This window comes from Gadus chalcogrammus, chromosome 5 (genome assembly GCF_026213295.1).
Source record: "Gadus chalcogrammus isolate NIFS_2021 chromosome 5, NIFS_Gcha_1.0, whole genome shotgun sequence".
Taxonomy (NCBI): Eukaryota; Metazoa; Chordata; class Actinopteri; order Gadiformes; family Gadidae; genus Gadus; species Gadus chalcogrammus.
The window spans coordinates 2,508,277-2,535,397 of record NC_079416.1 but is presented as its reverse complement, the minus strand read 5'-3'; the positions used below and the strand labels follow the sequence as shown (position 1 = coordinate 2,535,397).

General features: G+C 43.9%; 1 protein-coding gene across 1 annotated transcript in view; it reads right to left on the bottom strand.

Moving 5' to 3' along the window:
• Positions 1-27,121, bottom strand: part of kiaa1109 (KIAA1109 ortholog) — a 115,138-nt gene that overhangs the window by 17,921 nt on the left and 70,096 nt on the right. The window contains exons 50-54 of the mRNA XM_056590573.1: positions 25,453-25,629; positions 24,198-24,335; positions 21,179-21,409; positions 20,854-21,007; positions 20,045-20,202 (exon numbers count right to left, since the gene is read on the bottom strand). Coding sequence (XP_056446548.1) covers positions 20,045-20,202; positions 20,854-21,007; positions 21,179-21,409; positions 24,198-24,335; positions 25,453-25,629 — 858 coding nt within the window. The remainder of the gene's footprint in view (positions 1-20,044; positions 20,203-20,853; positions 21,008-21,178; positions 21,410-24,197; positions 24,336-25,452; positions 25,630-27,121) is intronic.

Genomic DNA, 27,121 nt, shown 5'->3' with positions numbered 1-27,121 from the left:
TCAATCCAAACTTAGAGGGTAATTCCGGTGTAAAACGGATTTGGGATATGTTTTCTATGATAACGAGTTGAAACGTTCGTTTTGGAGCACAAAAACCGCATATAGACGCTTTCTCAGGTGGCTGTTAGGCGATTCTATCAAAACGCTATAAACATGGAACGATGGGGGCACTGGTTATGGTCAAAACGAAATCGCTATTTTATACACACAATAGATATATTAGGTAGATTGACGAACAAAGAGATTGTGACATCCGTCAGAAACACGCAAGCTCTGTGTTCGCCAATCTACTTATCGAGTCTTAAAAACAAAATGGGTGATCTACTGATGGTTTTGTGTGCATAAAATGTCCTTTTTAATAAACATCTGCACACTTACAAAGTTCTCAATGCCTTGTTTTATATGGTAAGATCCTTATTATACTACCAAAGAAGGGTCGGGCTACTTTTAGCCTTTTAAGTGGTTAGAAATAGCGATTTAGTTTTGACAATAACCAGTGCCCCCATCGTTCCAAGTTTATAGTGTTCTGATATAATCGGCTAAAAACAGCCTACTAAAGAAAGGGTCTGCGGTTTTTGTGCTCCAAAACGAAGGTTTCAACTCGTTATCATTCAAAACATATCCCAAATCCATTTTACACCGGAATTACCCTTTAATGACAAACTTTGGGTTTAAATGGGTACCAAAAGGGATTCAATATTTGGAAATAAAATTACACAAGGATGTGGAAGAAATTTTGGCATTAAACTTTGAACCAGTACTTTAAAAAATGTAAACTAATTAGATAATTGGGGAAAATTTCGAAATGGCCAAAATACTGGAATAAAGATTAAAAAAATTGACTGGGATGCTATTGAAAATAAGTTGGCACTCCCATTTTCAGCAATAGATGTTCTGTGTTCCCTCAATTTAACCAATCCTATCATGATACACTCCAAAGAGATATGGACTAAAATACATACGTTTAAATTGACACATTCTAAGCATCCTACACCTCCTTATGGTATAACTATGATAAGAATTGGAAAGAAATCAGTATTTTGGAAGAAGTGGCATAGTAGTGGTATATGTACCATCAATGGTCTATTTGAAGATGATGTGGATATATATTACTCGCACTGAGTGAGAAAATATAAGCTCAAGGGAAAATACAAATTTTGCAAGAAGCTTGTAGCTGTAAAAGGTTCTTGCTGTATTACCTCCAAGATTCAGTACAGAGATGGAAACCACATCATGGATTACTTCAAACTACCTGGGGAGTGCAACCGAACTTCTGTATTTTATAGGAAAACCAACCAATTGCTTAGCAATGACTGTCATAACCTAAAAGTAATCTGGGAGAAAGATGTAGGATGTATAACGAAGGACAGTACATGGTTGAAATTATATCAATGGAGAGTACATAAGGGAAGCCAAAGGGAAAATCACCCAATATATAATAATACACAGATACTACTGGACACCACTGAGATTATATAGAATGGGAGTAATGAATAACAATTTATTTTGGATTTGTCAGAAAGAAGCAGGCACTTTAATACACTGTGTTTGGGAGTGCCTAGCTATTCAGCCCCTTTAGAGATTCTTCAAAAGACAACTTAGGCAAATGAGCCGGAAGAAAACTCAAGGTTGATGGAATGTACTAATGCTTTAACCACTTAATCTTAGGGCCGTTTTTGGCCATTTTTTAGGTTTTGCACTGCGCCTACTCTAGAGAGCACTGCTCCTTCATAGTATGACCTCTAATCACATGCTTGGTCCCTTTGGAAAGCTGAGAACCTGTAGAATTGTATGAATACAATACAAATAAAAAGAAAAAAACTATTTACGTGATTTCCTCCCTCCTCCCTCTCCTTTCTTCTCCGGGCGATTAGCCTTCTTTCAAAATGTTCATAAAACCACACTACAACAAAAATGAATAAAAATAAAACCACACATGAACGCGCAAATCAACCACCTGCTCCACACTCGCACTCTGGTGACGAGCCTGGCACTTTACGCACAACCCTTGCAGATTTGTTTTCTCACCCACACGTGAGAAGGTGTTTGACATGCTGGATATTGTCAGAAAGGTCTTTTCATTGGCTATTAGAATATCTAAGGCCCGTCTCCGACACTTGCTGTCTGCTGGTGTAGCTGTCAATCAAAGTATACATGCCCCGTTTTGATAGTGATCGCCTCATTGGCTTGTAAGGCTTGTTTACAAGGAAGTATTGGTCTTACAGACATGTGTGAGGGCTCTACGTCATCGTGAGACCATGGCGAACACAGTGGATTCCATGAATCGGACAACAGCGGAATTCTAACCCTAAATCAGTTTTCTACAAAAAAACATTGCAGCGTTTCGGTTTTCTATTTTTCGGATGCTTTGTATAAGATGGCTTTTGCATATACATAATGCAATTAGACTAAAATAATAATGAAATCCGATTTCTGTGCAGGGTGAGGGGGGGCTATTTTGACCTAAGACACTAGGATATATTTGATCTATATTTGCAAAAACATATTTATTCCACCGAATGGTTGACATTCCTGAGATTCTAAGCTTTCAAACGGTGAATGACAGGACTATATCACTCAACCTAATGACGTCGAAAATTGGTGGTGTAACTAAAACTTGCCCGCCGGCGGGATATGACGATGAAATGGTTAAGATGTTTCATAGATAACCATTCTAGTCATTCCAATATGAATGTGCCCCTGCTGATATTTTTTGATTTTACAGATATATTATTTAATCTTTTATGGCAAAGACTCTATTTGAACTGTAAAAAGAAATGTCTCTGTATGTGTACTGTCATGTGCCAAAGCTAAAATTCAATAAAAAAACTTGAATTACAAAAATAATTATATACACGCATACACACACACACACATATATATATATATATATATATATATATATATATATATATATATATATATATATATATATATATATATATATATATATATATATATATTAGGGATGGGCGTGAGGAATCGATTACTCGAGTACTCCTCGTTACAAATGAACTCGGTTGGTGGACAGGCAAACTCGAGTTTGCATATACACACACAAACAAAGTTTTCTGAAGCAAATGTATCAATTTTGTGTCGGCGCCACGAACGCATGACGTGGGCACAAAGAAAATTAAATGCATCCATTTCCATGGCGCGTTCCGTGCCGTGTGCAGGCACGCCAGAATTCAAAAAGTTAAGAGATGGCGGTTAAAGCTAACCGCAGCGAAGAATTGAAATACTTTAAAGAAATAGGAGATCATAAGGTGAAATGTAAAATATGCCAAGCAAAATCGAGCTACCAGAAAGTACTATGCGGCAACATATGCTCCTGAAACACCGGTGAGTTCGGGAAAGCAGACTCGCAGCAACGGTGAAAGTGAAAGTGTGTCGGCTATTTTCACCGCCGCAAGACGCAGCTGTAATCCCGGGCGTGTAGAGAAGATCACAACGCTGAGTATTTCCATAGTCCATTTGCTGCCGTTTTATTTGCAGCTTTAAATTATTTGCAATGGTTAGGCTACTTGTTTCGTTTTTTTTTAACTGTTACAGGCCTTGGTTCGACGTGATTTAAATTGTGAGACGCATATTTATTTTTGTAAGGAAAATGTGGTTTGAACGTTTGCAAAAATAAATAATGAATACTCTGATAACTCTGACTGTTTTGATGGAGAATAAGCATTACATGTTTGGTTGGTAATATTGCCGTTCATCATCAGGCCTATTCCTGCTGCAGATGCGTTGCATTCTAAAAATAGATTTGATTTAACGAGTACTCGATTGATCCTCGAGGAATTCCTTCGATCACTCGAGTTTGGAATTTACTACTCGTGCCCATCCCTAGTATGTGTATATATTAGGGCTGTCACTTTTTATTTCGAATATTCGTTCGAAGGTGGGGTGAAAAGTTCGAATTCGAAGTGTAATTCTCCATTCGAACTGTAAAAATGCGCTATAAAGAAGAGAGCGGCGAGTGGCTTCTCCTCAATAAAGCGGCCCTCCTGGATCCCCGCTTCTCCCGGTTAGTCCACCTTTCCCCTGCACAGAAACATCTCGTGACTGAAAGCCTCTCACACAAGCTCACTGAAACGGAGACCGACACTGATCGCACACAACAGGGAGAAAAGTCCGCTGCTGCGCTGGGCGCGATGGGCAGCCTGTTTGGGGACTTATACAGCACGGCTGACAGAAGCAGCGGCAACGGTAACGGAGAGCTGCGAGACTACTTGTAATTTTCTTTCCGTAAGGAATAAAAAGAGCAGCATGCCGTGTTGGAGGTCGGCCTCACAGATTGTTTGTTTATATAGGCTGTGTGTGCCATGGACGACATCGACATGCGCTCCGCATATCGCGCTCCGAGCAGTTATTGTTAATGTGTAAAAGACAGCCGCACTTGTGTGTCGGAGCTTCCTCTTGCTGTGTTTACAAATGTGTTATCAAAGATGTGTTTTTATCCTGTGCTGTTATGAATTCAGTAGGTATACGTGATTTCCACAATTAATAAAAAACACGACTGTTGTCGTGTTCTATGGGGGGGGGGGGGGGGGGGGGTCGAATGTATTCGAATGTATTAGAATTAATTATGGACATTCGAAATTCGTTCGAATTTCATTTTTGGAAAAAGTGACAGCCCTAGTATATATGTATGTGTATATATGTATGTGTATATACATATATATATATATATATATATATATATATATATATATATATGTATGTGTATATACATATATATATATATATATACATATATATATATATATATATGTGTATATACATATATACATATATATACATACATACATACATACATACATACATACATACATACATACATACATACATACATACATACATACATACATATATATATATATATATATATATATTTAAAATGCATCATGCTCTGAATCATTCATTAACACCCTTTCCACAATATCAAACAGCGCGGTCAGAGTAACAAACTAGTAAAAGAACAACAAGAACGTTATTTCAAAACTATTTACATGGGCTGTAAGCCTAACTATTCAGATTGAGGGACTTCATTTATAGATCAGGTCCATCCTCCTTGCTGTTTGCGTTGCGAAGACATCAGTGACCTGGTCATACCAAATGGATCTTTTTTAAAGGTCCCATGACATGCTATTTTATGTATTCTTTAATATAGGTATTAGTGGGCAACTAACACAGTATTCAAAGACGTTCCCGAAATTCAGCCGTGGTGCAGAGTTACAGCCACTCCGAGCCAGTCGCACATTGAGCTTCCCCCAAATGCACTGTTTTGGTGTCTGTAGCTATAATGCAAATGTGGAGGAGCGAGGCGGGTCAAGGAGGAGGGTGAGGGTGTGGCCCTGAGCAGCTTGCAGCCACGGTACCATGCGCTCTGTTTACAGTGGATGTATCGCAATGGCGAGGCGCACACAGCCTTTAGCTGTGTTCTGTAAATATTCCAGAACACACGGGAGTCCTGGAGCTCTATATCTAAATATTATCATATAGCCTACATAGATATCTATATCATATAATATATATTATAACGGCCAAAAGCTGTGTGAGCCGATATTATGAATCTCAAACGACCGTGTTGGGTTCTCCGACGTTCCTGGTTCTTCAACGTCCTCATCAATGTGAAGTAGACTGAACCGCGACAAGGAGGAGAAAGGGATCGTTGCCGGGCAGCGCTTAGGCACCTCCGCGGGTCTCAAGCTGGAGACATTCGCCGCCAACAATCCCTTTCTCCTCCATGTCGTGGTTCATGTTCTTGAGCGAGTGAAAGCCAAAGTTCCTTCCCCCCAATTCATTCTCAACCTTGGCTGAGATAACCCCCAATACGAGTCTCGTTGTAGAAATACCAGAGACGAGAGTCCGACAGAACGGTTATCCAAATAACAAGGAAGTGTACAACACTTGCGTTACAGTCCTGGAGCTCTATATCTAAATAATATCATATAATACATAGAAATCTATATAATTTAATACATATTATCACGGCCAAAAGCTGTGTGCGCCTCCAGACGATATAATGAATCACAAACGACTTTGTCTGGTTCTGCGACGTCTCTGGTTCTTCCACTTTCACATCAACCTGAAGTCGACTGAACCGCGCGCTGCCTGCTGCCAGCTGCCCGCTGCCGGGCGATGGTGCCTCGTGGCAACCGGCGGCATGACGCAGTTCATGTACTTCAGCCAGTCAAAGCCAAAGTTCCTTTCCCCCAATTCCTTCTCAACCATGGCTGAGATAACCCCCAATACGAGTCTCGTTGTAGAAATACCAGAGACGAGAGTCCGACGTGTTATGCGCCATAACGCCAAAAGCAGAACAGTTATCCAAATAATAAGGAAGTGTACAACACTTGCGTTACAATCCTGGAGCACCGAAAATTCGGCCGAAAACGCAAAAAAAGACACATTCGGCTTTCGGCCGAAAGCCAAATGAGTGGCCGAATCGGAGGCCGAAAGTGGTGGTGACGCAAAATTATACAATCTTGTCTGATTATACAAGCAAGGAGCACAGGCCACCTATACGATCTCAAAATAGTAAAATGTAACAATTACGCCACCCCCTCTAGCTTTTTATAGGTTGTGAGTTGTTTTGTTTATCTCGCCATGAACTGCGGGAATGTTTTTAAAATCTAACGTTCGTAAGCTAGTGAATGAGCGCTGGCTCAACCTGTCAAAATGTCGCTAGTGTGGAAATATTTTAAAATCCACGAAGGGGAAAGTAGATATGCCGTTTGTGACGAGTGCAACAGAAAAGTCTCGAGAGGGGGGCTCACTGCAAAGACGTTCAGCACGTCAGGGCTCATCCATCATTTAAAGTCGAACCATCCGTCAAAATATGATGAGTACCAAAGGGAGACAAAAAGAAAAACTACCACAGCTACAGCTAGCACCCCATCAGTTGCTGAAATGTTCGAGAAAAACAAGAAATTCACCAAGGACAGCGCAAAGGCAAAGGGGATAACAGACAAGGTAATGGAGTACATGGCTTTGGATGACCAGCCTTTCAGTGTTGTGGAGGATGTGGGGTTTAGAAGACTAATGCAACACATCGAGCCCCGCTACACTTAACCCAGTAGACGGCACTTCTCCGATGTCTGTCTTTCAGAGCTGTACAACAGCATCGCTAGTCGTGTTCGCGAGCTCTTGGGCACAGAAGACAGCAGCGACCTACCTTACATTAGCTTCACCACTGATATATGGAGCTCCGACGTCAGCCCAACAAGTATGTTGAGCATGACGGCGCAATGGGTGGATGAAAACTTCCAGCTTAAGCGTGTAGTACTCCAGTGCCAGGAATTCAAAGGCTCCCATACCTCAGCTGCAATAAAGGATGCGTTTAGCAGCATGTTTGAGCGCTGGGGAATAGACCGCACTAGGGTACACGCAGTTGTCAGCGACAACGCTCGTAATATGATTAAAGCCATGGATGATAGCGACCTGAGGCCCATACTTTGCAACTTGCTGTCAATGAATGTGTTTTGAGCCAACGGAGCATTGTTGACATAGTATCCACAGGGAGAAAAATCGTAGGCCACTTTAAACATTCCCCTCTGGCATATTCTCGCCTCCAGGCTATCCAGGAACAATTCGGCATGTATCCTAAACGTTTCCAGCAAGATGTCAGCACTAGATGGAATAGTACGTTCTATATGTTACAGAGCCTTCTGGATCAAAAGCGAACCCTGGCAACCTACATTGCAGATTACGATCTGCCAGCGACATTCACACCTTACCATTGGCTATTAATTGAGAATGTTCTCTCTCTCCTCGCACCATTTGAACAGCTGACGCGAGAAATTAGTTCAGCCAAAGCATCCGCTGCAGATGTCATCCCCTCACTTGCAGCACTGATGCGTCTGCTGAAAAAAGAAGTGGAAACCGACCACGGGGTCAAAACAATGAAGACAGCACTTTTAGAAGCGCTGGACAGACGTTTTAGCCAGACGGACACAGACCCGAACTGCTTACTGTAACAGTATGGGACTTACTTCCCCTCTTCATGTACTTCAGCCAGTCAAAGCCAAAGTTCCTTTCCCCCAATTCCTTCTCAACCATGGCTCAGATAACCCCCACAACAGTCTCGTTGTGGAAATACAAGACACGTCAAAGAACCGACAAGAAACACTTGCGTTACAGTGTGTGTATTCACACACACACACACACACACACACACACACACACACACACACACACACACACACACACACACACACACACACACACACACACACACACACACACACACACACACACACACACACACGGCGCTCGCACGGTCGAGTCTCATTGGCGGGCCAACGTCTCTGGGCGGGCCAGGCAGAGTAAGAGGAGGAGCTGAGATTCCTGATGACGTCATGAATACAGACATTCCAAATCAACGCACTTGAGCCTCCGTTTTTTCAAAGGCGAGCAGAACAGCTGGTGCTCGTTTTACACCAAACGCAAGTTTTAGCCATTGGGGGACCATAGGCAGGCTAGGGGAACTCATATTTACGTTAGAAAACCTCATAAAGTGAGATTTTCATGTCATGGGACCTTTAAGTGATTTCAGCATTTTCTTTTCAATCGAAATAATTGCCAGATTTGTTAACCTCTCCTGTCCCATCGCATTCCGTGCGTACGTTTTAATTCGTATCAGGCAGGAAAAACTTCACTCAGCTTCTTAGACATACGTTTGTACAGCTGTGGCATCGCTCCATCAAGGCCGCTGGATTTCATGAAGGCGAGCGCATCAAAAAGTTTTCGTGTGGAATTTATCTGTGTTTCTAAAAAAATGGTGAAGTTCAATTTTTAATTTGTCTGCATCAAAGAAGTGGCCATATGTCTCCATCAAATTCGCCAGTGCCTGCGTGGGAAATTAGACTTTGAAAGATTCAAATTTAGCCTCATCCAAAAGCTTGGAGAAGCCCAAACGATCGAGGTGTTGGAAGCGCTGGGTGATTTGGGTGAGCATGCTGTCGTGGATGGCATCATAAAGCGCTCTGTATGCCTGACAGGGATTTAGCAGCCTTCTTTTTGCCCTGTGAGATACATCAGGGTCTTCTGTTTGAGTGGCAGCCCTGGTGTAAATCTTGTCGAAGACACTCTCTACTTTCAGTTTGTCAATTATTTGTAGGAGGTTTTCAATGCGCCGTTTGCAGAAAGCGATATCCATTGACTTGTGCTGTAAGATGTCAAAGACCATGTCAGTGTGTGCAAACAACTGCTCAAATGTGAAGAGAAAAAACACAAATTCAAACTCTTCCATCTTACACCTCAAACCATCAGCCAAACGAATAGTCTCATCGCCCATCGTTGGACGCACAATAATATTCTCGAAGATGTTGTGTAGTTCGTCATAATTAGAAGCAACCGTATTCACTACTCGGGAGAAGTTCCAGCAAGTCGGAGCGTTCCAGGGCAGCCGAGTGCACCTGAATTCGTCGAGTAAAGCTACCCTCTTGCTTGACTTGGAGAAGAAAGAAGTGAAGCCACCCAAGTGAGCAAAGAAGTACTTTGCTTGGGGAATGGCCTTAACACCCTGACTTAAAACTAGGTTTAAGCGATGTGCATAGCAGTGGACAAATGTTGCACAGGGAGCCACTTCTCTCACCTTAGCCTGCAGGCCATTCAAGTGCGAGGCCATGACCGCGGCACCATCAGACGTTTTGGCAACAAGTTTATCCTTGAAATTGAAACCTGACAACTCGGCCTGCACGAATTCGAACAATGACTTAGCATCTCGACCATCGGACACATCAAAAAAGCCTAAGAAGCGTTCCTGAATGGTACCATAGTCATGTGTGTGACAGCTTATGTCTGTGGTCTCGTCGATTTGGCAAGAAAATAATTGTTTCCTGTTAAGTTCCTTTTTTATCTCTGTTTTAATCGAACTGTGAATGGCTGCAATTAAATCGTTTTGGATTGTTTTTGACGTGCCAGTGAAAACAGTCGAGCTTTCCATATGTTCTGCCAGAACGCGGCCATACTGAGCAATCACCTCCACAAGCTCCCTCTAATTTCCCTTGTTGTTAGAATTTTCCCCTTCGTCATGCCCCCTAAATGACAACTCTTGCATGCCCAGGCAAGCTGTTGCATCTAACAGACGTTTCACCACCTCCCTATTGCCACTGTGACGACCCAGTTGTGTCTTTGACCCCGCCCCTGCTGTGTATGCCTGTGTTTCTCTCCCTCCTGATTAGGAGATTTTCGGCAGGTGTGGGATGGACCGGTGGCAGTATAAAGAGCCTGCGCAGATAGCAGACGAAGCTTCTCTCTCCTCCCAGCATTTGCTTTCCCTTGTCTTCCTTTGTATGCACATGGACAAATATTTACATTACCTTTTTGGTTACTTACATTTATACTGACTTGCACCACACTTCTTATTATTCTGTTTATTATATAATAAATTACTTATTATTGTGGAAATAGCGTGGTCTCCCCGGTTCATTTTGCATGCATGGAGCCAGCATGTCACATATAGGGATGGGTATCGTTTGGGTTTTATCCGATACCGGTGCCTACTCTGTACTTTTCACGGTTCCGGTGCTAAAACGGTTCTCAAACCGGTACTTAAAAAAATGAAACGGCACACTTAAGCAGAAAGTCGGCGGACACTGAGTTGAATGGCAACGGTGTTTGCTAGCCTACTTGATATGCAAGATTTACGGTTGGCATCAATTACTCGACTTACCCGAAGAGGCTGCTGTGACTGATACATATCTTTTTAAAATTACAAATAATTGTAATTACTCACTGAAAGCAGGCAGGCACGCATCATGGCGCAACATTACTGCCAAAGTCATATTAAGTAATATAACTCATGGGCGCAAGGCAGCCACAGGAGACGCCAACATTGTTTTCAACCGCTCGGTACCGCGCTGTATTAATTCCCAAGTTTTGAAAAGAAAAAGTATTTGAAGCGAATAACGACTGTTTTTGATTTGTTTATTTGGTTTTTGAACAGCAAGTTTTGGATGCATGCATCGGCTTTGAGTTTGTTTGTTTGTTACTTTAAAATTACATTAGCTCGCAACACACACACACACACACACACACACACACACACACACACACACACACACACACACACACACACACACACACACACACACACACACACACACACACACACACACACACACACACCAATCAAAACAACATCAAGTAAGCGATGCCACAGCGCGTTGACAAGTCCGTCCCGAGTCTCGAGGCGCCCATAGGCTTTATGGTTTATATGTTTGAAAGCCGTGACACACTCTTTTACCAGTTGGCCTGAAATACCACGCCTCGCAGTCATGGACCTATAAAGAAAGTCGTAGTCGTACCATGCTTGTTTACCGCAACATTTAGAAGGGTCCCATCTGAAACAGAGTCATGCAGCGCTGCGTTCCGAACGTTGTGTAATCAAATACACCGGTATGGCGGTAGGCTATATAAAAAATATCATATCCTAACGAAAATACACACCGTTATTCAGTGAGAACCGGTATAGCGCCCAGCACTAACGCAAGTTGACGCCGCAACACCATGGGGGCGGGGCAGGGGAAGTTAAAAAACGTCAGGCACCGTTATGAGGAACCGAAATGTGTGTTCTTATTCGATCTTGTTACAACCGTTTACGTCGGAACCGGTTCTCTACTGGAACCGAGTTTCGGTGCTCAACCCTAGTCACATATGGGGGCTCGTCCGGGATTGTTTCTGGAAGTGGGTAAGGTAAAGAAGATTTTCCTCCACTTGTTTTGGATTAGCAATTTTTGTCAAATTGGCCTTTTGTTTGTACTGACGGGTAGGAATTGCCTGGGCAGTAGCATTATATGGAATTGGGGGAGACCCGCGCTAAATTAGTTGAGTTGGTTAAATGATAAATTGAGATTTTGGATTAATTGGTCGTTGGGATTGGTTATTTCGTTGATATGTGTTGCTTTGTTTGATTTGCTGGGGAGGAGTAGAGCCAATTAGGAGGCTAGGTGTAGATTCAATTGGGTTCAGGTGTGGCGGTTACCATGGAAGGCTGGTAGATTAGATCTGCCGGAGCAACTGATAGTCCTCGCGTTAGGAGTAGAGCGCTTACCGCTGTTTATTGTTTTGCCTTTGTTGTTTTTGTTTGTTGTTTTTGGTGTGTCGGACGCGCAAGGGTTGCTTGTAACCAAATTGCTATGGGCACACCGAAGACTAGCTTAGAAGTAGGTAGGGCTGTGTTCTACAGTTAAATGCGGGGCTGCTCCGGTCTGGTGGGAAATTTGTTATACCTGTGTTCAATTGGTTGGCTGTTCGGTGCGCTGTCGAGTCATAGCCTTGTTCTTTCATCCGGTTTAGAGCAAAATAAGCATTTATTTTGTAAGTGTACAAGCAGGGCTCTACAGTGCGCCCATTTCACTCGCATTTGCGAGTGAATATTTTGGCGTGCGAACGAGAAAAAGAAAACAGGAGCACGCGTGCGAATGATTTCTCCACAGCGCACTATACTACACCAAACGCGAAGGGGCGAAACGATTCCATACAAAGCAGCGATTCCATTTGCAGCGCGACACTTTTGCCCGGCACGGGCCAGCGCGTTCACGTGGATTTCAGGTGGATTTGCAGCACGCCACTTTTGCTCGAGTTGAAATATTTAAACTTTGCCGCGACATTCGCGTGATGACAGCCAATCAGCGTTCAACAGCGTGGCCCCTGAGTGACGTGTAGGGATGGGAATCGAGAACCGGTTCTTGTTCAGAACCGGTGCCGAGTCAACCGATTCCTTGGCATCATTAGCAAGCCTGCTTAACGATTCCGCTTATCGGTTCCGGTCGCAGCAAATGCGTCATGACGTCACACACACGCTGCTTTGTTTTGGTTCAGAACACAGCAAACATGGTGCCGCCGAGGAAGAAGCGCATTGTGCGTTCACACCAAACGCGATGGGGCGACAAGATCCAGATACAAAGTGAACGTAGAGACGCGTATCGGGTGAATTTTTCGCGAGGGAAAACCGACAACAAGATTTTGTCGTGATGACAGCCAATCAGCGTTCAACAGCGTGACAACTGAGTGACATATGTAACGTAACAGCCAATCAGCGTTCAACCGTCAAACTCAGTGCAGTGCAGTCCGTGGTGAACTGCAGCACGGAGGAGAAAGTGATAGTTGCAGTTTGCGACTCACGGAGCTCTATATATAATATAATATAATTTTATAGATAATATCCCGGCCAGCAGCTCTGTGCGCCTCCGGATGGCCGTAGCGTGGGGAGCTCTCATAGGGAATGGGCTTCTCGGGGTTTGTTTACCGGCGTTGCTATGGTTTCCGGTCGAGTGTGTTCCAACGGTTTATTATGCAGGCCCATCTAATAAATCTCTGTCTAATCAATACTTCATTTTGTTTATGTCAGTTGAATTTTGTTACAAGTTGAATGCAAATGAGCACTGTTCGCATTCAAAAAGGCACAAGCTCTTACTTGACTGTTTTCAGTCTGTGTTTTTAGTTATATGGCACATAATGATGGCATTTGGGCTTAAAAAGCCAAACATATATTTTTTTGTCTAGACCAATTGATTTGAAAATGTTAAATTTCCTAATTCTAGACGCACTTCTGATCAGATATTAAAGAGATTTAATACAAACAAACACATTTGTACTTATTTTCTCACCCAATGAGAATCGATAAGAGAATCGGATCAATAAGCAGAATCGGAATCGGAATTGGAATCGTGAAATTCTTATCAATTCCCATCCCTAGTGACGTGCGTAACGTAACAGCCAATCAGTTTTCAACCGGCCAACCATTCCCTGCAGTGCAGTCCGGGGTGAACCGCAGAATGGAGGAGAGAGTGATTGTTGCCGTTTGCGACTACCCGAGCTCTATATAGAATAGTATGATATAATTGTATTGTATCCATAATTTCACGGCCAAAAGCTCTGTGCGCCTCTGGATGGCCGTAGCGCGGTAGGCTCTACGGGAGGGTTTAGCGGGGTCTGTTTTACCTACGTTGCTATGGTTACCAGTCTTGTGTGTTCCACGGTTTATTTGGTATCTAAATCGCTGTCTAATCAATACTTCATTCACTGCCTCTTCCGTGGTCATTACAATATTATGAATAGACTGCGTGGAGAAAGTTAATGCTGTTACTGTAGTCGATAAAGTCTACAAATTCAACCCCCAACTGATTGAAGGATTTCGGGTGGCTAGTTTTTGATGCTAAGAACATGAAAATGTTCTTAGCAGTGGTTGAGCGTAGGTGCTACAAGTCGGTGAAGGCAGCAGTATTGCGGGCTTACGAACAAGTGCCAGAGTTTTACAGACAGCATTTTAGAAATTGGAGAAAAGGTGACCGGCAAACATACTCTGAGGTGGCCAGAGACCTTGTTGGTTATTTTTAACCGCTGGTGTTCCACAGTCAATGTAGCAACCTTGGAACAACTGGGTGATTTGGTGGTATTGGAGCAGTTCAAAAACATTGTACCAGAGCATCTGGCTGCCTTTATAAATGAGCACAAGGTTAAGACGGCCGCGGAGGCTGCCGTCCTCTCGGACGAGTATGCTTTAACTCATAGACCTGTCAATCACACTCGGGATGGGCGTCGGACCACTCGGTACCATGGGAACGATAGTGGTCAGGTTGTGGTTAGACAGGATTCCTCATATAGGAATAAGGCTGACAATGAAAGGTGCCATTATTGTGGTGAAAGTGGTCATTGGAAGAGGTACTGTCCGTCACTACGGAATAGACTTCCAACCAAGTCAAACTTCAGCAGGCCATCCTCCGCTAATGGGGATGGATGCGTGGCGAATGTTCGGCAGTCAAACCCCACACCCAACGTTGAGCAGGTGAACAAAGACCCTAAGGAGGGTACTGCCTCGAAAGGGGGTTCAGGCTGTGGGGTGCTGGATCGTCCTGGGCAGAGGTGGGTAGGAACGCGCTACATTTACTCCGTTACAAATACTTGAGTAACTTTTTGGATAAATTGTAATTTTAGGAGTAGTTTTATTGCAACATACTTTTACTTTTACTTGAGTAAATATTTGAAGAAAGAACGGTACTTTTACGCCGTTCCATTTGGCTACGTGACGGTCATTACTTTGTTTTTTTAGATCTTTTCTTTTATTACATGCGAGATCTATTTCTATCACGTGAATATTCCTTAGCCCAAGTGAAGGAGTTCAAGTACCTCGGGGTCTTGTTCGCGAGTGAGGGTATTATGGAGCGTGATATTGGCCGGAGAATCGGAGCAGCAGGGGCGGTATTGCGTTCGCTTTACCGCACCGTTGTTACGAAAAGAGAGCTGAGTCGCAAGGCAAAGCTCTCGATCTACCGGTCGATCTTCGTTCCTATCCTCACCTATGGTCAGACTCATGAGGGTTGGGAGATGGCCGAAAGGAGGAGAGGCAATTGAATAACGCCTGCACACACACACAGGCACGCACGCACGCACAACGCAGAGTGGTAATCGGGAGAGTTGGGAAAATTCCCTGTGGCCCGTTAACGGGGGGCGCCGGGTCAACGTCGACTCGCAACCAATTCGGTTTTGTCTAGAGGAGTAACTGAGCGCCCCCTCCCGAAGTGGCACAGCCCAGGTCAGCCTTGAACTGCGATTGGTCAGAAAGACGTTACAGCTAATGACAACATTGAACTCTCATGCAGGCTCGAACAGAGTGACACACACACACACACACACACACACACACACACACACACACACACACACACACACACACACACACACACACACACACACACACACACACACACACACACACACACACACACACGTTGATGTATTTAATTTTGCAAAGATTTAATTTGTTATTGTTTTAGTTCAAGGGTTATAATTTTTTTAAAGACCTTATTTATTTTATTTAAAAGGATGTTATTTACATTATCTTTATTTGAACATTGCTGTTTTATATTTTGTTGGTGTCATTTTTGTACCGTTTGTGTTGCTCTGTTTATTTAAAAAATAAAACTCAGTACTTGTACTGTATTATTTTTACGAGTACTTTTACTTCTACTTGAGTAATTCTAATCTTAAAGTAACAGTACTTTTACTTGAGTACATTTTTTAGCTACTCTGCCCACCACTGGTCCTGGGGAAGGTCAGTGCTTTTCTGAATCCGCTGTCGGGCACGTAGGTGAAGGCTACGGGCCGTTTATTACGGACGGATTTGTTTCACTTGTAGGTAGTTCAGAGAAGAGGCCGGTAAAGATTCTGCGGGATACGGGTGCTACTGAAACTTTTGTTGTTGAGTCCGTTTTGCCATTCTCAGGGCAGTCGAGCACGGGGAATGTTGTGCTAATTCGAGGCATCGGAATGCAGACTATGTCTGTTCCCCTCCACAATATCGAACTAAGTTCTGATCTGGTGAAGGGGAATGTTGTTGTCGGCGTGTGCCCTGCGTTGCCTGTACTGGGAGCAGTGTTTCCGCTAGAAGAAATTGGTGCCGGTCATGTGACCGGGAAGGTTTCATTTTACCGGTCAAATTGGAAAAAAATCGGTCGGATATTGTCCGTGTTTATTGAACTTAAAAAATTTGATAGGCAGGCTATATAAAGAAGAAGAAGTGTGTGATCATATTTTGATTCGCCATGGTTGTTAAATACCGGTACTCCGCAAAGCTTGCCGCCGGCTTTCGCTAGCTTGCCGCCGTTTAGTTCATAAACCTACGGTAGTCTATAGCGATCAATTTGAGCGAGTGCACGAAATGTAACAACTTATTTATTTTATCACACAGGCTACGCTACAATCAAAACCCTCATTGTTTTACATGAATTGGCTAAACAAATGACCGCTGTAGCATATTTAAACACAATTCAAATGAACACATTCAAAAGTATTCCTGCTCAATTTTAAAGGTTGAATCTCCTCGTGACTGAATGTTTGTATACAGAGCGCATGCTGTATGCGCGTAGCGGCGCAGGGTTGATGCGCTCCACTTTTTTCTGTGGAGAACCAGCGCCTTCAATATTCCGCATAAAACGAAACCGGATTGTTTTCGCCCGTTTCGGCTCCGTGTGGACGGGGCCTTATTTCCAATCGGTCATTCTGACCGGAGACATTTAGAATTTTCGGTCCTCCTCATTTTTTTCCGGTCAAAGACGGTAATTACCGGACAACGGGAACTCTGACTGGGAGTGCATATCATTTTGGGCAACAATTTGGCAGGAGATCGTGTCTGGCCAAGTGGGCCAGCACTACCAATAGTGACCATCGAGCCGTCCAAGTCGGTGAAGCAAGACGAGTGCGCAACAGTATTTCCTGGAGTGTTTACTGCGTGTGCGGTCACTCGTGCAAACAGTCGGTTGCGAGTCATGGATAGTTTGAGTGCAAATAAACGTGCATGCCCACAAATACCAAGTTTGCCATCAACGTTAGAACGTGATGATTTTATTCTGGCTCAGAGAGAAGAGGATGGGTTAACAGAATTAAGGGATGGGGTTCTGTCAGGCGAAGAATTGCAGAGCGCAGACCGGGGATATTTGATTCATGATGGATTGCTTATGCGAAAATTTGTATCATTGAAAGATTAACTTATTTAGACGTTGTTGCAAATTGTTGTGCCAAGGGAATACAGGGAAAAAGAGGATGAAGAACAAACAGCTTTTCACTGCATATGATAAAGTTGATCAGGAATGGATAGAAAGTGACTTCCAGTTTTCGACAGACAAAGATATCAGTCAGTCTGAATTGGATAACACTAGTTTGTTATCATCCCGAGGCGATTCCATGAGAGATGTGTGCGGTGATGAGTTACAAACAATTGAACACGGCGAAAAACCACCCATACAAGAACAAGAGAACAATTTAGCAGTTCACCAGATAGTGGAGACTGAAGGTCCGACAGAAGACGGATCTTCGGTCTTGGAACACAGTGAGCAGCGACCAGAGAGCCAGTTGCATGAGGACATCATTGGGGCTCGGCACGGAACCTGTCCTGTCCTGGCGGCTCCCCGGCTTGACCATCCGTTTAAGATTCAGGTGGATGCCAGCCAGGTTGGTGCAGGGGCAGTGCTGTTACAAACGGATGAGCAGGACATAGGCCGTCCTGTCTGTTATTTTTCCGGAAGGTTTTATCGTCACCAGTTAAATTATTCCACAATCGAGAAAGAAGCCCTGGCCATGGTATGGTCGCTTCAGCATTTCGATGTGTATGTTGGTGAGGGGTGTTCTTCCGGTGGTGATGTTTTCGGATCACAATCCGTGAACCTTTCTCCACTCGTTACAGAATCCGAAACAGCGCCTGATTCGTTGGGCGTTGTTTTTGCAGCCCTACAATATTCAGATTCGCCACATTCGGGGCATGGACAACGATATGTCAGATGCGTTGTCCCACGCCCCGGAGTTGATAGAATAGTTGGTTGATTTCATACATACATGCATGTAGTTATTTCTCTCCTCCCCTGTCCCTCTTAAAGTGCTTTTCCGGGCCCGGTTTTGCTGTGGGACAGGAGTCTTGGGCGGAGATAACTGGTGGTAGTTGGGTTTTGTTGTTTTTGGTTGGTTCTACTTGTTTTGGATTGATTGGTTATTGATTTTATTTTGATTGATTTATTTTTGTTGTTATTTCTTTGGAACAGAATCCCATTTAGGTGGGCTTCTGTTTTAAGGGGGGGGATGTGACGACCCAGTTGGGTCTTTGACCCCGCCCCTGCTGTGTATGCCTGTGTTTCTCTCCCTCCTGATTAGGAGATTGTCGGCAGGTGTGGGATGGACCGGTGGCAGTATAAAGAGCCTGCGCAGACAGCAGACGAGGCTTCTCCCTCCTCCCAGCATTTGCTTTCCCTTGTCTTCCTTTGTATGCACATGGACTGATATTTACATTACCTTTTTGGTTACTTACATTTATACTGACTTGCACCACACTTCTTATTAATATGTTTATTATATAATAAATTACTTATTATTGTGGAAATAGCGTGGTCTCCCCGGTTCATGTTGCATGCATGGAGCCAGCATGTCACACCACGCACTTTAGCATTGTGCTGTTGGATTTGCAGCCACACACCCTCATCTACAACCTGATCTATAGGCATGGTGCCTAGCAAGGAAAGTCGGATAGCAGCACCAACGTGATCTTGACACTTGTCGTGGCGTTTGGTTGCCCTATCAAGATTTTTCACATCAGTGAAACCATGAACAGCCCACGTTGGAGATTTGCTATTATTCATAAGCAAACAAGGCCAGCAATAAAGTCGATTGCTTGTAATGCTACCAGTAAGCCATGCGTACCATGTAGCACTCACAACACTGACGTTGCCATTACTTTTGGTGACCTTGATTTTGGGAAGTGGTCTACCTCTTTCTTTGGTCGCTAACTTAGCACTGTAACTGAATGAATGGAATGCTTTTTGTAATAAGACGTTAACAATGTCCTCAGTTTCCAATGTTTCCATTGTGCATTTAGGATCTCGCTATCGCAGATTTCACTTGCTCTGCGTCTCTTAGACTGAGCCCAGCGGCAATGCAGACCGGGTTTGTTATCGACAGCGTTGCCAGATTGGGCAGATTTCCCGCCCAATGATAATTTTTCCAGCCTAACATGCTTAAAAGTAGCCCAATTGGGTGGGAAATCTGACCAATCTGGCAACACTGCTCAACATCCAGGGATCCTACTTATTGGTTCATAGCGCAGACGGATAGATTTTTGCGCGAATCAGACCCCTTAAGGTCCAACCCACTCAGAGGAGGATTTTCCTCCTCTCTCCCATTGAAACCCATGTTATCCACCGGCCGCCAGTACTTTCGGGGAAATTAATGGGAGTCAATGGAGACGAAAGGAGGTCGTTCCTCCCTGAAGTCATTGTCAATAGGCTATAGGGGGTGCTAATGTCCCTTTACCCAGGGAAACAAACATTATATATTCAAAGGCAATAAAGTAGTCATATTTAAGGCCATTAATTCATTACAATAGTCTGGGCAATCTAAATTTTTTATTCTCAACAATGTTAGGGAGGATCTTCTTCCCTCTCCTCAATGGAGAAGCCTCCACTGATATATATATTTAACGCACCCGAAGCAAAATTTAATAGAACAAACTCAAACCAATCGACTCTGCCGCTACTTGTCATTATCCTCAGGTACTCACAGACCATCTCCAGAGTGTTCACGTCGATATTGCCCCCCACCACGCCCCCTTTGGAGTCCAGCTTGGACCGCCCCAGGCCGACCGACATGCTGATCTCCCGGTCCCGATTGCTGCCCACGGACAGGCGGCCCTGGCTCTTCAGACCGCTGGTGGTCCACCTGGAGGAGCCAATGAGCTCTCATTAGAACGTAATGCAGTATCCACGTCATCAGGTTCATCAAATAAGTATATATGGACAAAAATATATGAAACTAAGGCACATAGTGATGACGTGACCCACGTGACCCACGTGACATCGCATCATCTCAGTCTAATGGAAATAGTGACTACAGCTGTCATCTCTTTGGTTCATAGAACAAGCGTTGTCAATGCATGGCAAGCTTTAGGATTGTTGCCTTAACGTTGACATTAATGGAAAATTCTTCACAGTGTGAAATATTGCTTGTGGTATTTGCTGTATCACTATTTGACATTTGTCTATGGCAATCCTGACCAGCTTGTGTGTGATATTCTGCAACATTACGCCATAAAAAATGCACAGCTCTTCCATGAAAGACAAAGCATCAAACCGTTTTGGACGGCAGCAATACTTGGTTGGAATTGGCAAGGTTCTCTTGTGAAATTACTGATTTATCCAAGTAGGAATATGACGAAAAGGTGATATATATCGTGTTGAAAATAATCAACACGTTAAGGTTGATGCTACAGAAGGAAGATGGCACGTGGAGTTAATTCCACTCTGCCACTGTAATACAGTATCTTGGTGCTTTGTGCGTTTCCAACTCAACTATTGATCAACAGCAGCTTACGTGTTGTTCCCCATCACGTTGCTCATGTTCATCTGGACGTTGAGCTGCTTGAGGTTGATAGCGAACACCACCAGCGTCTCCCACGGGGTGCCCTGCGGCCCGGACACCTTCCCATTCTTGGCGGAGGACGGGGTGGACGTCCTCGTCACACAGTCTGGAAGACAGAAAACTGAGAGGATGAATTTAAAAGTGTAGGACGCGGGTCAAAAGGTCAAATTAAATAACGTCAAATAAAAAAATAACGTAGACAACGCAACACTTCAGTCCAATCCATTTCAGTCAGTTCCTAACTTACCAAAGTCCTGATCAGTGTTCAGAGCTCTACCTTGTCTCGGGGCCGAGGAGTCCGACACGCTCCTGGTGCGGACCGGGATGGGGGACTTGAGGTGGGAGAAGCCCCCCAGGGACGTGTTGACCAAGTGGTCCGAGAACAAGTTGGGGGAGGCGTGGCCCCCGGTGCTGCCGTCCCAGGTCCTCCAGTAGGCCTTGCGGCTGGCCTCGGGGGAGAGGTGCTGAGACGCGTTCTCAGAGGAGTCGGGCGTCGCCGGGCCAGAGGCTGAGAGGACAAATAAACACTGTCAAACCTACAGTATATACACATACAAATATACACTGTCAAACCTACAGTATATAGATATAGAAATATACACAGTCAAACCTACAGAAAATACACACACAAATATACACTGTCAAATAGGGCTGGGCGATTAATCGAATTTCAATCTCGTTTTCGATTTTAGCGTCAAACGTTCAAAAAACGTAGTTAACTGCCAACACTGCAAAGCTGTGTTGAAGTACAACACGGCCACGACTCAAATGATGTACCACTTGAAAAACGCGCATCTGACCCTGGTTAGTGGCGGTGCATCGTGCATCATTTTCTTTCCAGCCAGTAGGTGGCGGGCCAGAACATTGAAAGTGCATCTGGAACTGCAACGCAGGCCCGTCAGCTGGCTTAGTCATATGCCTACCAAGCAGTGTATGCCCTAATAACGTAAATGTCATGCCTGATCACGTTGGGTAGGGGTGTTGCTACACTGTCTCCACAGAGACAACGCAGCGATATCAGAATGAGCTGTTCTAACTGGAGAGAAAGAGAAATCCGCGAGTTGCTGATCATGTCAGAGAAGGTGATGCAGTCATATTAAACAAAGACGTTGAAATATGCAATCTACGAGAGAGATGCAGAGGAACTGGCCTTACGAGGCTTTTGTCGGGATAAAACACCTTAATTCGTCCCTAACCCAAAAGTGGTCAGCAAAATAAAGAATATGTTGGCGTTTTTGCACTTGTGAATAGTTAATCGCGTTTGTAGCCTACATTCAGGCGTGAACTCATTCTTGCATGCGGGAGTCTTCTCAAATTCTTCATTTGAGAATATGCTAATTATTCTAAAGAGGTCTAGACTCCGTGAGTAGCCCCGCCTTCTCCAGTGAACCAAGAAAGCCAGCGCCGTGACGAACAGGGGAATTTACCCCCTCGGTTTTACACAGGAAACTTGAGATAAGATGGTGAAATCGCCGGGCGTGCCAAGCCTCGACCGAACCGGCTTGGCAGTGCAGAAAGACCTTATGCTGGAGAGAGGGCAGTAGTGCGCACCTAAAAAAGCAGCCAATCTCTCTTAAAACTCTTCACACAACACAACACACACATACACACTACGGCGGGTGCTGACTGACTGACTGACTGCACACAAACACACACACACACACACACACACACACACACACCACGGCAGGTGCTGATTGACTGTGCGCACACACACGCACATATACACACACCATGGCGGGTGCTGACCGACTGCGCACACTTTAGAAGAGCTGTAGGCGAAGTCGCCTCAGCTTGGCGTCTTAAATCTTTTGTGGACTTTCGTCAACAGCTCCTGCCTTTCTCTACGCGCAGTATCACACAAAAATATACGTAATGTCGGGTCGCCATGGTTGTTGTATATAGGCCTATAGAGGGGGGTTTCGTTTAATTTAATATTGCATAGTATATCCAATAACTCCCGGTCAGCCCCTTGCAGCTTACACGTGACCGTGATGAGTGTGTCTGTAACCCCTCGCAGCTTACGAGTGACCGTGACTAGTGTGTCTCTAACCTTCCGGGAGTAGTAGCAGGATTTGATACAATTAAATTAAAAAATGGTTGTGAAAGAAAAAAAAGTTCACCGTATCCGGCCCTTTAAATTTAAGCTAACAGATGTAGATATTCGATATTATTAATTCATATAACTTCAGAAAAATCGGGCAGGCCAGTTTTTTTCATTTTTAGTTTATGACCACCGGCTCCGAGCTGCAGGCTCCGTTGCTCAGAGCACAGTAACGCATAACCATTGAACGGATCCGGTTTAACTGAGTCGTTCATCTAATAATAAAGATCCCAATGGGGAAAACACGCCGTTTTTGTATTTTCATTGCATTTTGAATATAGCATATAAATACTTAATTTTAATATAAAATATTAACGATTAATCGGCTAATTGATCGTTAATTCTCCCGAAGATCGACTAAGACAATTTAACCAAATGCCCATCCCTAGTAAATACACATACAAATATACACTTTCAAACCTACAGTATACACATACAATTACACACTGTAAAACCTACAGTATGTACACATACAAATATACACTGTCAAACCTACAGTAAATACATGTACACTGTCACATCTACAGTATAAACTCAGATATACACTGTCAACCCTACAGTATATACACATACAAATATACACCGTCAAACCAACAGTATATACAGATACAAATATACACTGTCAAACCTACAGTATATGTACCGGTACACTGTCAAATCTACAGTATAAACCCAGATAAACACTGTCAAACCTACAGCATATAAGATATACACTGCCAACCCTACAGCATATAAACATACAATTATACACCATCAAACCTACAGTATATACACTGTCCAACCTACAGTATATACAAACGCTGTACGGTAACATTTTGGTAGCATTGGTGGCAACTGGCTTCAAAGAAAACGGTAGAACAAAGACCTTTGGCACAACTAAAGATTGGCTTCTATTTTGAGACATTATATACTAATTATTTAAAGTTGAAATGCATGTTTGAAACAGAATATAAGGGTAGAACACCCACAGAAGGAACCGAGTGGTTCATGGACCAACAGACGAGCTTTGGATGCAGCTGCTTGTAGTGACCAGTGTCACAAAGGGGCTGCTTCTGAGACACCGACCACCCAGGATAGATTTCTTCAGAGGTGCGGACTTGGATGGGATCTGCTCCTTTTTCTTTGGGGTTCAACACATTTCTCTTTCCCCACATTGTGTTCATCACAAACCCTGAAGATCAAAGTGAGTTACCTGGCAGGTTGATGGTCTGGTCTCCGAGGAAGAGGCGGCGAGCGATGCTCCGACGGTACCAGGCCCGGGGGAACGCCAAGATCTCACTCAGACGCCTCATGTCGTACTTAAAGGAGGCTGAACCGATGTCGCACACTGCTGAGAGAGACAGGGACCACAGAGGATTAAACTCTTTTTAGAAATAGGTACCAACTTGTTTGTGTTTTTATGAAAATGGCCCATGCCTGTATTGAGTTGGATGCGTTTTGCAACAACTTTATTAAACATAAGTAATTTATACACATTATATATTGTGGCATCCCGCCCCTTAACCCTCGGCCCGGGCGGGGCCAAGGTACAGTGGTAGACGGCGTGTACCGCCCGTCACCCACCAGACGGCGACCGAGAGCAGCCCTTTCGCCTCCCCAATCAGCGTGATTGGGGGACACCTGGCCGGAGGCAGAGGAGCCATATTAAAAGGAGGCCAAGGACAGACAGGAGGACGGCACGGCAGCGACGAGGAGATAGAGGCTCACGGAGACCCTATCGGACTTAAATGATTGTAATCCATGTGAACAGTGTCTGTCTGGCGCAATAAACGCCGTGAACGGCTTTAAACCATGACCCAGTGTGATTCATACCTGGAACCCGACCCTCCAAGAACCGGGTTATATATATATATATATATATATATATATATATATATATATATATATATATATATAGACAGACATGTATACAAATTAATACATATATTTAGATAATGGCCTGGGTTGCAGAACACATGACTGCAGTCAAATATTTGCAGTGGCTGCCATCGTGAAAGAAACCAAATCAGACCGAGAAGTTGATTGGATTCGTGTGCCTCACAGCGGGCGGAACTTGTCATAAAGTTTGCGATGACAAATCCCAGAGAGGAAAGATATGATTGGTCAATTTTACTGTCCTTTGAAATGAGTCTTACTGAATTACTATTAACCGACCCTCTGTGTAATTATAGCAGGCCCATCAATCATAGAGCTTTATATCATTTTTCTTCCTGACAACTGCAGTCAGCAGCATTCTGATAGGGTGACTTAACCCTTTACGATCCGAGACAGATTGAATCAGCTGTTTTGAGGGGTATATTTCCTCAGGAACATTTTTGTTTAGATGTTGATTGTAAAATCATGAATTAATCAAATAAAATGAGAATATTCAGAATATCTATAGTGAGAGGGCCCCGAGGGCCGGTTCCCCTCTGATGTAAATGGTATAGTTTAGTGGAGCGAGGTACCTGAGATATTGATCAGGGTGGTGTCCATCTTACCACCCTTAGTGGGGATGAAACTCTCCAGGAAGGTGGGTCCCCCGGTGCGCCTCATCCTGGACAGACTGACTTTAACAAACTCTAGGTTGATGCTCAGAGAGTCCTTCCTTCCCGTCACTGAAGAGGCCTCCTCCTCAACTGTACCTAGAGGAAATACAATTCATCTCTCGTACAATTTGGAAATGCAAACAAATACAACAATGAAACTCAATACCATCAATACTTTTGCTGTTCAACATAGGGTTAAAAACACATTATAAATGTCAATAAAAAAATAAATAAAAAAAATTGTTTTAATATAATTGAAAGCATTGGTTTATGTCCTTTACTGATCCACTGATATCAAAATGCATTACTTAAATTCACTTTCCTATGTGCATTTATAGTATATTGTAAGGTCGGTTCAATGGATTCATGTGGGTAAATTGAGAAGAGAAAAATAATAATACTAGACGAAGTCCATGTAGATTCATAGGTACAAAACACTTACAGCGATATAACAGAATAATGATAATAGAGTTTTAAGAAGCTACATACAAAAACATCACAAAATGACATTTAGCAAATAAAGAGAAGTTGAAAGAAAGGCTATATTATTACAGCATTTATTATGAATGGTGAAGTAACACTAAAGAAGCCTTGGATGAACAAGGACGTCCGTCTACTGTTAAAGGCCCGCGACATTGCTTTTCGATCCGGCAATGAAGAAGCCTACAGCACATCCAGGGCTAACCTGAAAAGGGGAATACGGACCGCCCAACACAGCCACAAACTACGGATTGAAGAACACTTCAATAACTCAGACCCCGACGTATGTGGCAAGGAATACAGGCCATCACAGACTACAGAAGAGCAAACTCAACCCCCCTTACCACCACTACCGACTTTGCTAACAAGCTTAATCACTTTTATGCCCGCTTTGACCGTGACAACAGCACTAAGCCTGTCAAAACTACCCCACCACCTGGCGAACAACCCCTCAGATTCACTGCCTCTGACGTGCAGTCAGTGCTGAGCAGGGTGAATGTAAGGAAGGCAGCTGGCTCGGATGGCATCCCTGGGCGCGTGTGGAGAACGTGCGCTGAGCAACTATCGGGAGTCTTCACCAACATATTTAACCTGCACTGGCCAAGGCTGTTGTTCCCGTGTGCCTCAAGACCACCACCATCGTCCCCGTGCCCAAGCAATCTAACCCAGCGTGTCTGAATGACTATCGACCAGTAGCATTGACCCCCATCATCACCAAGTGTCTTGAGAAGCTAATCTTAGCTCACCTCAAGCCCAGCCTTCCTCCTGCATTAGACCCCCACCAGTATGCATACCGTGCCAACAGATCGACTGGGGATGCCATATCCACAGCCCTTCACTCTGCCCTCACCCACCTGGACAATAGCAATTCCTATGCTAGGTTGCTATTCATCGACTTCAGCTCAGCTTTCAACACAATCATACCATCTGATCTGATCATGAAATTACACAAGCTTGGCATCAGCATATCCACCTGCAACTGGATTCTGGACTTTCTGATCAACAGACCACAGACGGTGAGGTTAAACAACCTCTCCTCCACTACACTGCCTCTACATACTGGTGTGCCACAAGGGTGCGTGCTTAGCCCCTTACTGTACACCCTCTT